This window comes from Leucopleurus acutus, assembly GCF_964270905.1.
Source record: "Leucopleurus acutus genome assembly, chromosome: 3".
NCBI lineage: Eukaryota > Metazoa > Chordata > Mammalia > Artiodactyla > Delphinidae > Leucopleurus > Leucopleurus acutus.
Window position 1 is genome coordinate 100633573 of NC_139145.1, and position 13070 is coordinate 100646642.

Consider the following 13070-nt stretch of genomic DNA (forward strand, 5'->3'; position numbering starts at 1 on the left):
AAGGCCATATATGACAAACCTACCACTAACATCATACTCAAAGGTGAAAAGCTGAAAGCATTTCCTCTGAGATCAGGAATAACACAAGGGTATGCACTCTCACCACTTTTATTCAATATAGTTTTGGAAGTCTGAGCCATGACAATCAGAGAATAAAAAGAAATAAAAGGAACCCAAATTGGAAGACAAGAAGTAAAACTGTCACGATTTGCAGATGAGATGATTCTATACATAGAAAATCCTAAAGATGCTACCAGAAAACTACTAGAGCTCATCAATGAATTCGGTAAAGGTGAAGAATACAAAATTAATACACAGAAATCTGTTGCATTTCTATACACTAAAAACAAAAGACCAGAAAGAGAAATTAAAGAAACAATCCCATTTACCATCACATTAAAAAGAATAAAATACCTAGGAATAAACCTACCTAAGGAGGCAAAAGACCTGTACTTGGAAACCTGTAAAACACTGATGAAAGGAACCGAAGATGATACAGATGGAAAGATATACCATGTTCCTGAATTGGAAGAAGCAATATTGTCAAAATGACTATACTACCCAAGGCAATCTACATATTCAGTGCCACCCCTACCAAATTACCAATGGTATTTTGCACAGAACTAGAACGAAAAATCTTAAAATTTGTATGGAGACACAAAAGACCCCGAATAGCCAAAGCAATCTTGAGAAAGAAAAACAGAGCTGGAGGAATCAGGCTCCCTGACTTCAGAGTATAGTACAAAGCTATAGTCATCAAAATAGTATGGTACTGGAACAAAAACAGACATATAGATCAATGGAACAGGACAGAAGGCCCAGAAATAAACCCACAAACCTATGGTCAATTAATCTACAACAAAGAGGCAAGAATATACAATGGAGAAAAGACAGTCTCTTCAATAAGTGGTGCTGGGAAAACTGGACAGCTACATGTAAAAGAATGAAATTAGAACATTCTCTAACACCATACACAAAAAATAAAATCAAAATGGATTAAAGACCTAAATGTAAAACTGGATACTATAAAACTCTTAGAGGAAAACATAGGCAGAACACTCTTTGACATAAATTGCAGCTATATCTTTTTGGATCCACCTCCTAGAGTAATGAAAATAAAACAAAAATAAACAAATGGGACCTAATTAATCTTAAAAGCTTTTACACAGCAAAGGAAACCATAAACAAAAAGAGAACCCACAGAATGAAGAAAATATTTGCAAATGAAGTGACCAACAAGGAATTAATCTCCAAACTATACAAACAGCTCATGCAGCTCAATATCAAAAAAACAAACAACACAATCAAAAAATGGGCAGATCTAAATAGACATTTCTTCAAAGAAGAGGTACAGATGGTCAAGAGGCACATGAAAAGATGCTCAACATCGATAATTATTAGAGAAATGCAAATCAAAACTACAATGAGGTACCATGTCACACTGGTCAGAATGGCCATCATCAAAAAGTCTACAAACAATATATGCTTTAGCGGGTGTGGAGAAAAGGGAACCCTCCTACACTGTTGGTCAGAATGTAAATTGGTACAGACACTATGGAGAATAGTATGAAGGTTCCTTAAAAAACTAAAAATAGAACTACCACATCATCCAGCAATCCCACTTCTGGGCATATATCTGGAGAAAACCATAATTCGAAAAGATACATGCACCCCAATGCTCACTGCAGCACTGTTTACAATAGCCAAGACACAGAAGCAACCTAAATGTCCACTGACAGAGGAATGGATAAAGAAGATGTGGTATATATATATATACAAAGGAATATTATTCAGCCATAAAAATAATGAAATAATACCATTTGCAGCAACATGGATGGACCTAGAGATTATCATACTAAGTGAAGTAAGTCAGACAGAGAAAGACAAATATCATATGGTATCACTTATATGTGGAATCTAAAACAAAAAATGACACAAATTAACTTACTTACAAAACAGAAATAGACTCACAGACTTAGAGAATGAACTTATGGTTACCAGGGGGTAAGGGTGGGGGGGAGGGATAGATTGGGAGTTTGGGGTTGACATGTATACACTGCTATATTTAATACAGGTAACCAACAAGGACCTACTGTATAGCATAGGGAATTCTGCTCAATATTCTGTAATAACCTAAATGGGAAAATAATTTGAAAAAGAATAGATACATGTATATGTATAACTGAATCACTTTGCTGTATACCTGAAACTAACACAACATTGTTAATCAACTATACTCCAATATAAAATAAAAAAAAATTAAATTAATTAAAGTTGCTATGAGGGCTAAATGAATTACTATATGCAAAGTCCTTAGAACAGTGCCTGGCACATTGAAATTGCTAAGTAAGCGTTAGCTGTCATAATTATATGCTCCAAACCCCCCCAGTGCCAGTACATAGTAGGCATTCAGTAAATAATTTCATTCATTCAGTAATGAAAGAACGTTGGATACTATGTGAATATGAATACATAGGCAGTGACTCAATGAAGAATAATGGCACCATTAACCATGTAGAGCTCTCATTTTCTCCTAGGTTCTAGAACAGTTTTAAACGTTCTAAATTTTTAGCCAATTTTAAATAAAATATGAGCCAGGTCTATATTTCAAATCCTTTTCTAAACATGATGATGCTATTAATTTGAATGAGAGGTTGCAAACAGGCATTTCAGCTGATAGAGCTCACGTTTATAAATAGTGCTTTCAATCAGATTGTTATCCCCAGAAGTGGTTATGCAGTGGTTAGTTAGCCTTGTGCCAGTCTGCTTGCCAAATCAACCTGTGATGCCTGGGTTGTCATCAGCTTTACATGGCTAGTATAAATGCATTCAATTTTTAGAAGTTTTAGAGTTGCAAATATGTAATCCTTTTCTTCTTGATGAAAATAAGACTTTTTAAACAATCATTTTGGGAGCAAGAATAACATTTCTTGGCATAGCTTATGTAACTTTTAACATAGCAGTTTAGTAAATGGGATAGACACCAAGTGTCTATAGAACACAGTCCATGAAAACTTCCAAGTACATCAAATTTAGCTAGAAAAGAAAAAGACTTTTTTATTCATTAAATTGTACATTACTCTGAGAAAAATACATTGTTGAGAAAAAAAGAGCAATATGGTTCTCACGATATACAGCAGTCTTGACACTTCTCCTAGCAAAGGGCATTTCTTCTGTATCAGCAGTGAGTGCTAGCCAAATAGCATGACCTTGGACTTCTATCTAAACTCTTAGAATTTTTAAAAATCCACTGGAGAAAAAAGTCTCTATGGAAATATGGGTAATTTACTGGTAACGGAAAAGTTCAGCTTCCATTACTACTGATGGCTATGCTTCCATTTATGTTTTCCCTAAGCCATAAGTATTTAAAATGTTACGGTTAGCATTCTTACTTGTCCCATTGGTTGGTATATAACTCTCCCACTTAAATACATAGAAAAAACCATATTAATTAAAACAAATTGCTGGAAAGTTAAGTTGTGTTGCAGATAGTCTCTGTAGACTATAAGTTCAAATTAAGGGTTTTGCTGCTTGTTCCTAGCTTGGAACGATTCATTTTACTGTATTAGTAGTAGCAAAAGAAATCAACTACCTTATAAAAGAACATCCATTTGAATTCTTGCAGAAATAGCTAGATAAACTGCATATATAGCTAGTTATCATAAACATATAACAAATTCTTGGCTAAAGCAAGCAACCAACCTGCTAATTCATGATGGCAAGTTTTGATATTTAATTATATTGAGTATGGATTTCAGATGTGTGTATTTATATATATATATATTTAATATATATTTCACTATTCATTTATTCTATTTATTTCTATATATTTCTATACATTAAATATAGATAGCATTGGGTTTCAGGGGTTCTAAGTGGTATATTAACAAACTGTGATGTATTTTCATAAAATAAACAGACAAACCTTATTTTCTGGATATTGAAGTGTTAAATTGAGGCAAAGTAATTTGACAGGAGTTGGAATAACTCACTTTATTTTAAGAAATGCTTATGTTTTGTAACTTCCAAAGGCCAGGATGTGATTTCCATTTATTGTATTCTATAAACACTGAACATCCTTTACAGTTCACAAAAACCTCTATAATATTCAAAATAAAATCTCTATTCTAAGTTTGAAAATAAAACAGTACAAATAAATGATATTCTTAAGCGTTTTTGACCTTTTTGTTTGAATGAGTTACCTTAATGCTTTCATTTTTCCTACTGAATTCTCCCCAAACTAGTATACCTTAATTAGCTTGAGGGAATAACTAACTTAATTTAGAAATAAGTTTGCAAAGCTCTCTCTGATCCCTTATCAAAGTGAGGTTTTTTGCCATCCTCTCATTCCCTAATGCTCCTACTGAAAATGGTATAAGGCCTCGTAGCTCCCATGTATGATTCCTATTATTTAACTACTTTAGAGATTCAATACAAAGTTCAGAGAAAAACAAAACTTTTAAAGTATTAAAAATTACTATCTAGGGGCTTCCCTGGTGGCGCAGTGCTTGAGAGTCCGCCTGCCGATACAGGGTACACGGGTTCGTGCTCCGGTCTGGGAAGATCCCACATGCCGCGGAGCGGCTAGGCCTGTGAGCCATGGCCGCTGAGCCTGCGCGTCTGGAGCCTGTGCTCCACGACGGGAGAGGCCACAACAGTGAGAGGCCCGCGTACTGCAAAAAAAAAAAAAAAAAAAAAAATTACTACATAGAAGGAAATTCTAAACTATTCTTTTTGGAGAAGATAAAACTAAGCAATAAATCAATTGTCTATGTTACATGAAAAGAATAACAATTTCTCCATTTTCACCAAATGTATGATAAGGAAGATGAACTGAAACTATATACATTTCTTAAAACTTCGGTTCTAAAACATTAGGTAAATGTGGTTGTGGATTTGCCTCGTCTGGAGAACATATCAGAAAGTAGGGAGGTCTCAGGACTTCCCTGGTTGTGCAGTGGTTAATAATCCGCCTGCCAATGAGGAGATATCGGTTCAATCCCTGGTCCGGGAAGATTCCACATGCCGCAGAGCAACTAAGCCCGTGTGCCACAACTACTGAGCCTGCACTCTAAAGCCCACGAGCCACAACTAGTGAGGCTGCGTGCCACAACTACTGAAGCCCGCATGCCTAGGGCCCGTGCTCCGCAACAAGAGAAGCCACCACAGTGAGAAGACCACATGCCGCAATGAAGAGTAGACCCCGCTCAAGGCAACTACAGGAAGTCTGCGCACAGCAACAAAGACCCAACACAACCAAAAATAAATAAATAATTAAAAAAAAAAAAGTAGGTAGGTCTCATCTATCAAGTATAGTATTATAAAGACCTGTCTCCAAAGATAAGAGACTCTAATTCTGTGGTTTATGTGGATAAAAAGAGCTACTAAAAAATGGTGCCATTTATATTCATGGTGATTACATTCAAAGCTGATTTTCTGGTTTATAATAGATTTCCCATAGTTATTCATGAATCACAATATTCATGAAGTTTTTCTCAAATTTAGGATAGCATTTTATCTGTCCCCTCCCTAAAGTTTGTCCTTTGGGATTAAGTGCTGTTCAGAATCACCTTTCTACAGAAACGTCTTTAAAGAAGAACATCAAATTCTATAGTTTCCAATTTTACCATAGGATTTGATAATGACCTTTAAAAAGTGAGGAGGCATTCTGTCATTAATGTTGCTACCTTTCCGGTGAATGAGGAAGGACATGAATTATTCCCCAAGACTACCACAGATTGCTTCATGAGTGAAGGAAGAAATACCTGAATTATGCCTTTCCCACAAACAATTGCTAAGATAAAGCCTAAGGAAATGGCACCAGTGCCTTATATTTTCACTGACATTTCATACCTAAACTGAAATATTCTACAAAATCCTTACGGGATTTTGAATATGGATTTAGAATAATTACTCAGTCAAGCCCATATGACAACCTCTTTTGGTCTGAATAAGCTCCCTGAAGAGAAGACCATATCCAGCTCAACTCACCTCTACATTACCTAGCCCAGTGTTTTGAGGTTAGCAGGTACTCAGTAAATGTTTGCTGGATGAATGGGCAAATTAATTATACACAGTAAAACTGTTCTAAAATGTGGCTCATTGTGATAAATACCAAATAAACTACAAACCAAAGCAGATCTCTCATAACATAAGCTATACATGTAGTAAAAGCCCAACATAGTAACTTAGAAGGTCCTCTAATTTCAGTCTTTTATGTAGAGGTGCACTACAGTTAATTTCCTACCATTACCATTCATTGAGACAGAGTTTCCCAGAGTTTTGCTAATTGGGCCAGTCTTCTATTTCTTCTATATCTACAGCAGCATATCCTAAGAACTGGTATGGAGATGATTAGTAAATGAATGAACTTGCAAGAAGTTGTTGTCTTTTGGTATGATCACTGAGTTTAAGACCTTAAAAATCAACTAATGATGTAGAAACAAAGGATGAGGAGACTAATTTTAAGGCTCTTAGAGTCCTCATATTTATGATTCATACAAATAACAATTTAACAATACCTATTCTAGATACCAACTACCACCTGTTGTGACACTAGAGGTTAAAGATTATTATTTCTTCAATCCAGCTAAGAATAACATAGGAACATCTAAGCTTCTAACACATAGCAATCAACAGATATTTTGTGAGTGCTTAAAGTGTACAGAGTATAGTGTACAAAGCACTATGTTGTTTGCTATTTGAAATATCTTCTTTGAAAAAAAATTGTAGTAAAAGTTATAATTAAAAGTCTTCCTCAAGGAACTGAAAATATAGATGAAACCATACTACACATGGAGACTTCCCTGGTGGTCCAGTGGCTAAGACTCCATGCTCCCAATGCAGGGGGCCCAGGTTCGATCCCTGGTCAGGAAACTAGGTCCCACATGCTGCAACTAAGAGTTTGCATGCTGCAGCTAAGGATCCCACATGCCACAACTAAAGATCCTGCAAGCTGCAACTAAGACCCGGCGCAGCCAAATAAATAAACAAATAAATATTAAAGAAAAATACTACATGTGACCAAAAAAAGCAATATAATCACTCAAGAAAGTAATAGAAGTAACAAAGCAATATATGGTTAATTTAGCAAAATAGTGCTGATATTAGGTACTATAGGACTCAAAGGAGGACAATCACATCAGGGTTAGGTAGTTGGGAAGGACTTTATGAAAGAGGTGAGATATGGACTGAGTCTGAAGAATGAGCAGGTTTGGGATATATGGAAAGGCGTTTCAAGTGAATGGAATAGCAAAAGTAGACATGCAAATGTGGGAAAACATAAGTCCAAAGGCAATATGGAGAATCATCTTCTCCCTGAGGAGAGATGGTGGCAGCTAAACAGAACTACTGCCGAGGTAGAACACTAAGACTTAATAAACTCTTTGGGCAGGGCAGTCATTGAAGGTTTGGTGTAGCAGTGGTGTGAGGCCTGAGCTCTGAATATCTGGGGAATACTGCACTGTTCAGGCAATAAAATCATGAGCACCTATGATTCTGCACCCATTTCCAATGTGTGGAGGGTTTTTATTTCCCATATCACCAGGTAATTCGCTGCCACCAGCTGGGTGTCTCATAATTCAACACAGTTCTGGGACTACCTGGAGATGACATCAGATCCCATAGGTTAAGGGCTTCTTCCTACAGGATTACCCTCTGCCTCCAAACTTCAGATGCCAATTGCAAGTCCAGGTTGTCACCTAGGCTTCTGACAGACCTGGCTACAGATTGGAAGTTCCACTGACCCCCTCCTTGGGTTCCATTAATTTGATAGAGCAGCTTACAGAACTCAGAGAAATTTTTTACTTACTAGATTACTGGTTTATTTTAAAAGGATATAACTCAGGAACAGCCAGATGGAAGAGATACCTAGGGCAAGGCATGGGGAAAGGAAGTGGAGCTTCCATGCTCTCTCTCCCAGCATGCCACTCTCCACAAATCTCCACGTGTTTACCAACTTGGAATCTCTCTGAACCCTCTCCTTTTAGATTTTTATGGAGGCTTCATTACACAGGCATAATTGACTAAATCATTGGTCATCGGTGATGGAATTTAATCTCCAGCCCCTCTCCCCGGAGGTGGAGGGTGGGACTAAAAATTCCAGCTCTCTAATCATGTGGTTGGTTCCACTGGTAACCAGCCTCCAACCCTCGGTGCTTCCATTAACATAACAAAAGACACCTTTATAGCTCTCTGCACAGTAAATTCCAAGGGTTTTAGGACCTCTGTGCCAGAAATTGGCAAGAAGATTAAAATTTATATCTTATTACAAATCACACTATCACAGCACCCGACCTGTGGATTGATTGCAGAGGGAGGAATGTGAGAATGACTGCAGAGTAAGTTGTCCCTTAACTGGAGACTGACAGTGCAGACAAGATTGGAAGTAGAGGCGTAAATTACTTTGTGAACTTCAGACCCTGTGTTACTGAGTGTGGGGGGCTAATGGTCAATTTGAATAAGCGAAAAATATATATATGAAAAAATATATGAATGATGAATATAATTGGAATGGGAGTGAAAATAACATCAAGAAGTTGAATTTAGAGAGCTTGGGACAAAAATGAATCTTAAAGATACTGAATTACTGTTTGGGAGACATGAATTACAGATGTGGAGACAACATCTGAATATGTGGGGTTAGATGTGGGGCTTTCCAAGAGAGAAGAGAAAATAGTCTAGGACTGAATCCTGAAGAAAACCCACATTTATAGGACAGCAGGAAGAAGAGAACAGAGACATAATTTTCCCCTCTGATCTGAACCTCCCTTTGAAGCCAGTCTGCACTGTGCTGTACAGAGGAGAAGGACAAAAAGGGTTGTTTGAGAAGAATAAAGTCCAATATGACTTCACTTTTCACTCCTCAGATACCAACTAGTAGGACAATTTGAAATCATTAATTTGGCCAGATGGTTAATGTTGTTTAACAGTGAAATTAACTAATAAATAATATAAAGCACTTTGTAAATATGAAGTACTACATAAATGTTTAATAACATTAAATCAGGAGGCTTATTTCTAGTTACATTTTTATATCCAAGTGTTTTATTGGTGTTTCAGGAGAAATGCCAATAATATGATCGAATGCCATCATTATAGACTGTACTTGAAAAATACAACAAAGGGATTACAGGAGAACAAAAACAGCCCTGGCCATGCTAGGCTGAACAGAGTGAACTGGCAAGAAATGTCTCCCTTGTGAAAAACAAGAGGCAACAACAACATGATCGTAGAAATGTATAACTGAACACTGAGTAAAACCACTGTAATATGTAGCAACTTCATCTTACCCACATGTTTATAAAAACAGGGAATTTATCAGATAAAACGATGTGAAGGGCACAGGGTAGGAGAAGGAACATCAAGGTAGGAGCTGTGGGGAAGCCACTTGATACAAGTAGAGTCTCATAAAATAATAGCAACATTTTAAGAATTCATAGCTCATCTACTATTTACAATAATGCCTTAAGATGTATACCATGAGAGGGTGGGAGGGGATATGGGGATATATGTATACATATAGCTGATTCACTTTGTTATACAACAGAAACTAACACAACATTGTAAAGCAATTATACTCCAATAAAGATGTTTAAAAGTTGCTAAAAATAGCATCCCCTATTTTGCATATGAGACAGCTAAGGCACAGAGAGGTTAAGAAACTTGCCCAATATCACACAGTCAGTAAAAGGCAGAATCAGGATTCAAACCTAGACAGTGTGGCTACAGTGTCTGCTGGGAGGAATCTGGGAAAGGTTTTATTTCCCTGATAAAATGAGTCAGGTGCAGCTCTAGCCCCTTCCTCCTTTTTCCTGCCTGAAAACAAGGACATGATGCTGAAGCTACAACAGTCATCTTGGAACCATGAGGTAAAGGACAAGAAAACACAGAGGCACCAGCCCTGCTGCTGTCAAGCTACATAACCCATGCCAGTAGTCACCCACCTCTGGATTTCTTATTATGTGAGAAAAATAAACACTTGTTTGTGTAAACTACCATAGCCAGGATTTCTGTTATTTGCAACTTTAACCAATATGCCAAATGATCATGATACTACTACTAACAGTTATCACTTATTGAGTGTTTGCTATGAACTGTGCACTACTTTGTATGTTTTATGTATACTTAGTCATTTCATTCTGACAGCAACTCTATGAAGCAGGCGCTGTTATGATTCCCATTTTATTGATAAGGAAACTGAAGTACACTTCATCTGGCTTGCCCAAGGCCACACAGCTTATAAGGGATTCAAATCCAGCACCTGACTTCAAAACCTCTACTCTTCAGCAAATAGTATTCTAAGCAGTGAAACACTAAACACTATTTCAGTTAAAATCACAAATTAAATAGGGATGCTTCAACATTATTTTGGAGATTCTAGAGCACATATTGCTCAGCAAGGATGCTATTGACATTTCAGGAAGACAACTCTTTATTGTTTAGGTTTGCTCTATATTAAAGATGTTTACCGTCTCTGTTCGCTGGGTCCTAGAAGCACTCCCTACACTGTGTCAACCAAAAATGCTCTCCACATTTCCCCATAGGGAGGTGGTGTCACCCCAGTTAAAGCCACCATTCTAGAACATTATTCAGCAACATTCTCTGTAAAAGTCCAAATAGTAGAAAATTTAGGCTTAGTAGGACAGTTGGTCTCAGTCAGTGTCACTCACAATTACTAAAATCTGACACTGTAGAGTGAAATCAGTCATAGGCAATACATACACAAATGAGCATGGCCGTGTTCCTGTCAAACTATTTTGACCACATTTTACAGATGAGAACTCTGAGGCATAGAAGAGGTTAAGAAACTTGCCTGAAGTGATTCAACTAGTACGTGAGGGGTATGGATTCATCCCAAAGACAGAGTGAGTCCAGAGCATGTGCTCTTAATCAGGATACTTTTGAGTTCACAGATTTTAGATGTTTTTCTCCTAGTAGAAGGCATAGTGAATGCCTCAGAGAACTTCTCACATTCCAGATTCTGGCCCTCCTCCTCTTGCCTGGTGTTGGTTGCTCTTTCCTGCAGTAAGGGTCCCCCAGGACTTGCTTCTCTGACAGTAAGGACTCATGCTACCGTGGACACACTTTATGCTTAACCACTCCCCAAGCATGGCTCTCCTGGTTGGCTCTGACACACAGCTATCCACAAACGCCCCCAAATAAAAGATTCTCCCAAACTGATCACTAGAACAGTTACTTTGCCATATATATATCTCACCTCCTAGGGCTGGCCAGGCATTGAACCCAACACTCCAACAAGGAAACCCGTGTGGAAACAGGGATCCTATTAGCAGGTTTCTATGGAAAATGCAATGCCCTTGCCTCCTTTTCACTACTCAAACAAGATCAGAACAATCTCTCCCCAAATTGTTATCCTTTCCTCGTGTATGACAGGCTGTTTATTATCTAGGAATTCTGACTATAATAAAATGGGGGAACTTCTGGAACACATTCAGTGAACAGCTGCTTATCTGTTAGAAATCCTATCCCCTTGAAGCCCTTCTAGCAGAGGGTCTTTTAGGATTATCAACACTGGTTTTAAAATCCTTTTGAGACAGCATATCATGGTTGATGGCTTAGGGGCTGGTAAAAACAGGAATGAGGAAAAGAAAAAGGAAATATATGCAGACGACTCCATGTTGTAGTGCTGGATTAAGTATGCCATGGCCATTCCTGGGGCAGTGGCATATATAAGAGAGGAAGGAAGGATTAACAATTCTTGGGTTATTGTGATATTTACTTTGTAAGATTATATACAAATATAGTTCCATATCCTAACATTTTGTTCTGTATCTCCCAATCATCCAGAATTAGAAAGTCTTTAGTTTTTCTTTTTTTTTCTTTAGCAAATGCTCTATGGAACCTTGCTGACAATTTGCTGCTTTTCTTGGGTGATTTAACTTGATTACTTGAAATCTGATCTTATTTCTAGGAATAGATGGACCTGCCTTTAAGGTGTATCAAATTCAGCTTGGTATTATTCTTGTGGCTAAAGTCTTCCTGGCAAATGTCTCTGCAACTTAAAGCCACTGATATGTTGATCAGTGAGGGGAAAATACTATGAAAAATATTTGCTTATTAATTGCTAATTCTAGATGTATTCATATGCATGCATATTCTGGGAAGCCATACATTTTTTAAATATAGAAATATAGAAAACTCACTTAAAACAATACTTAGAAACTTCCCCCTGGAGTAGAGCTGGTTTGACTCTACTTCTGTTCCCATTCTCCTGGCCCACTCTGCAGAAGCAGTGCCAAGGAACTATGTTGCTCAAGAGGCACTGAGTAAAAGAATAAAGAAGGACAAACACTCAGTAAATCAGTGACTGCTCACATTCAACCCTGAAAAACTGAGTGTTGACTGTAGTTTGGAAGTTACAAAAATGCTAAGATGTGATTTTTCTTTTAGGTGGGAAATGAGGAAGGATGAAAGACTAGAAGAGGAAGAAAAAGCAATGCTGGAACATCTAAAACTAATGTGTACCATCCAGGACTCTTCTGCCTCAGATAACACAGAGGAACAGTAATCTGCAGAAAACAGCAACAGTTTTATTTTAGGAAATAATCACATGTAATGGAGTAGGATTTTTACTCTAGTCAGAATGAACCTCTGATGGGCTGTGAAGCGTGAAACCAATGACTGAGTAATCTCTGAACTGAAAAAGAGTACAGCAAGTAAAGAATAAAATGCTACATATTTTTTATTTTTAAAATAATTTCAAATGTTTTTCTTTCCTCAGTCTTTCTCTTAATATGATATAACTACTGCCATCTCGTGTTCCCTTTGAATTATTTTTTTTCTTTCAGTCTTGAAGTATCTATGGCAATAGGCAAAATGTTTGGAAATCTTTTCCCGAAGGATTTTTAAATACAACATTTGGATGTTAAGTTGGAGTCACATACCCCCCTGAGGGTCAATTGAAAATTTCAAATTAATTTTGTAGCCATAGCCCAAGTCCAGGTCTTAATTGCCTCTAGTACCCACCACTTTACCAGTCTCCTTTCCCATAGCCTCTTCCTCATCCAATTTATTTTAATCAGAGCCACAAAAAGCACTCTCTTGAAGTA

The 13070-nt window shown here is 37.3% G+C and overlaps 1 protein-coding gene across 1 annotated transcript in view; it reads left to right on the forward strand.

Moving 5' to 3' along the window:
- KIAA0825 overlaps positions 1 to 12612 on the forward strand; it is a 405751-nt gene extending 393139 nt beyond the window's left edge. Inside the window, exon 21 of the mRNA XM_082836448.1 lies at positions 12412 to 12612. Coding sequence (XP_082692574.1) covers positions 12412 to 12529 — 118 coding nt within the window. The 3' untranslated portion in view covers positions 12530 to 12612. The remainder of the gene's footprint in view (positions 1 to 12411) is intronic.
- The last annotated feature ends 458 nt before the right edge of the window (positions 12613 to 13070 follow it).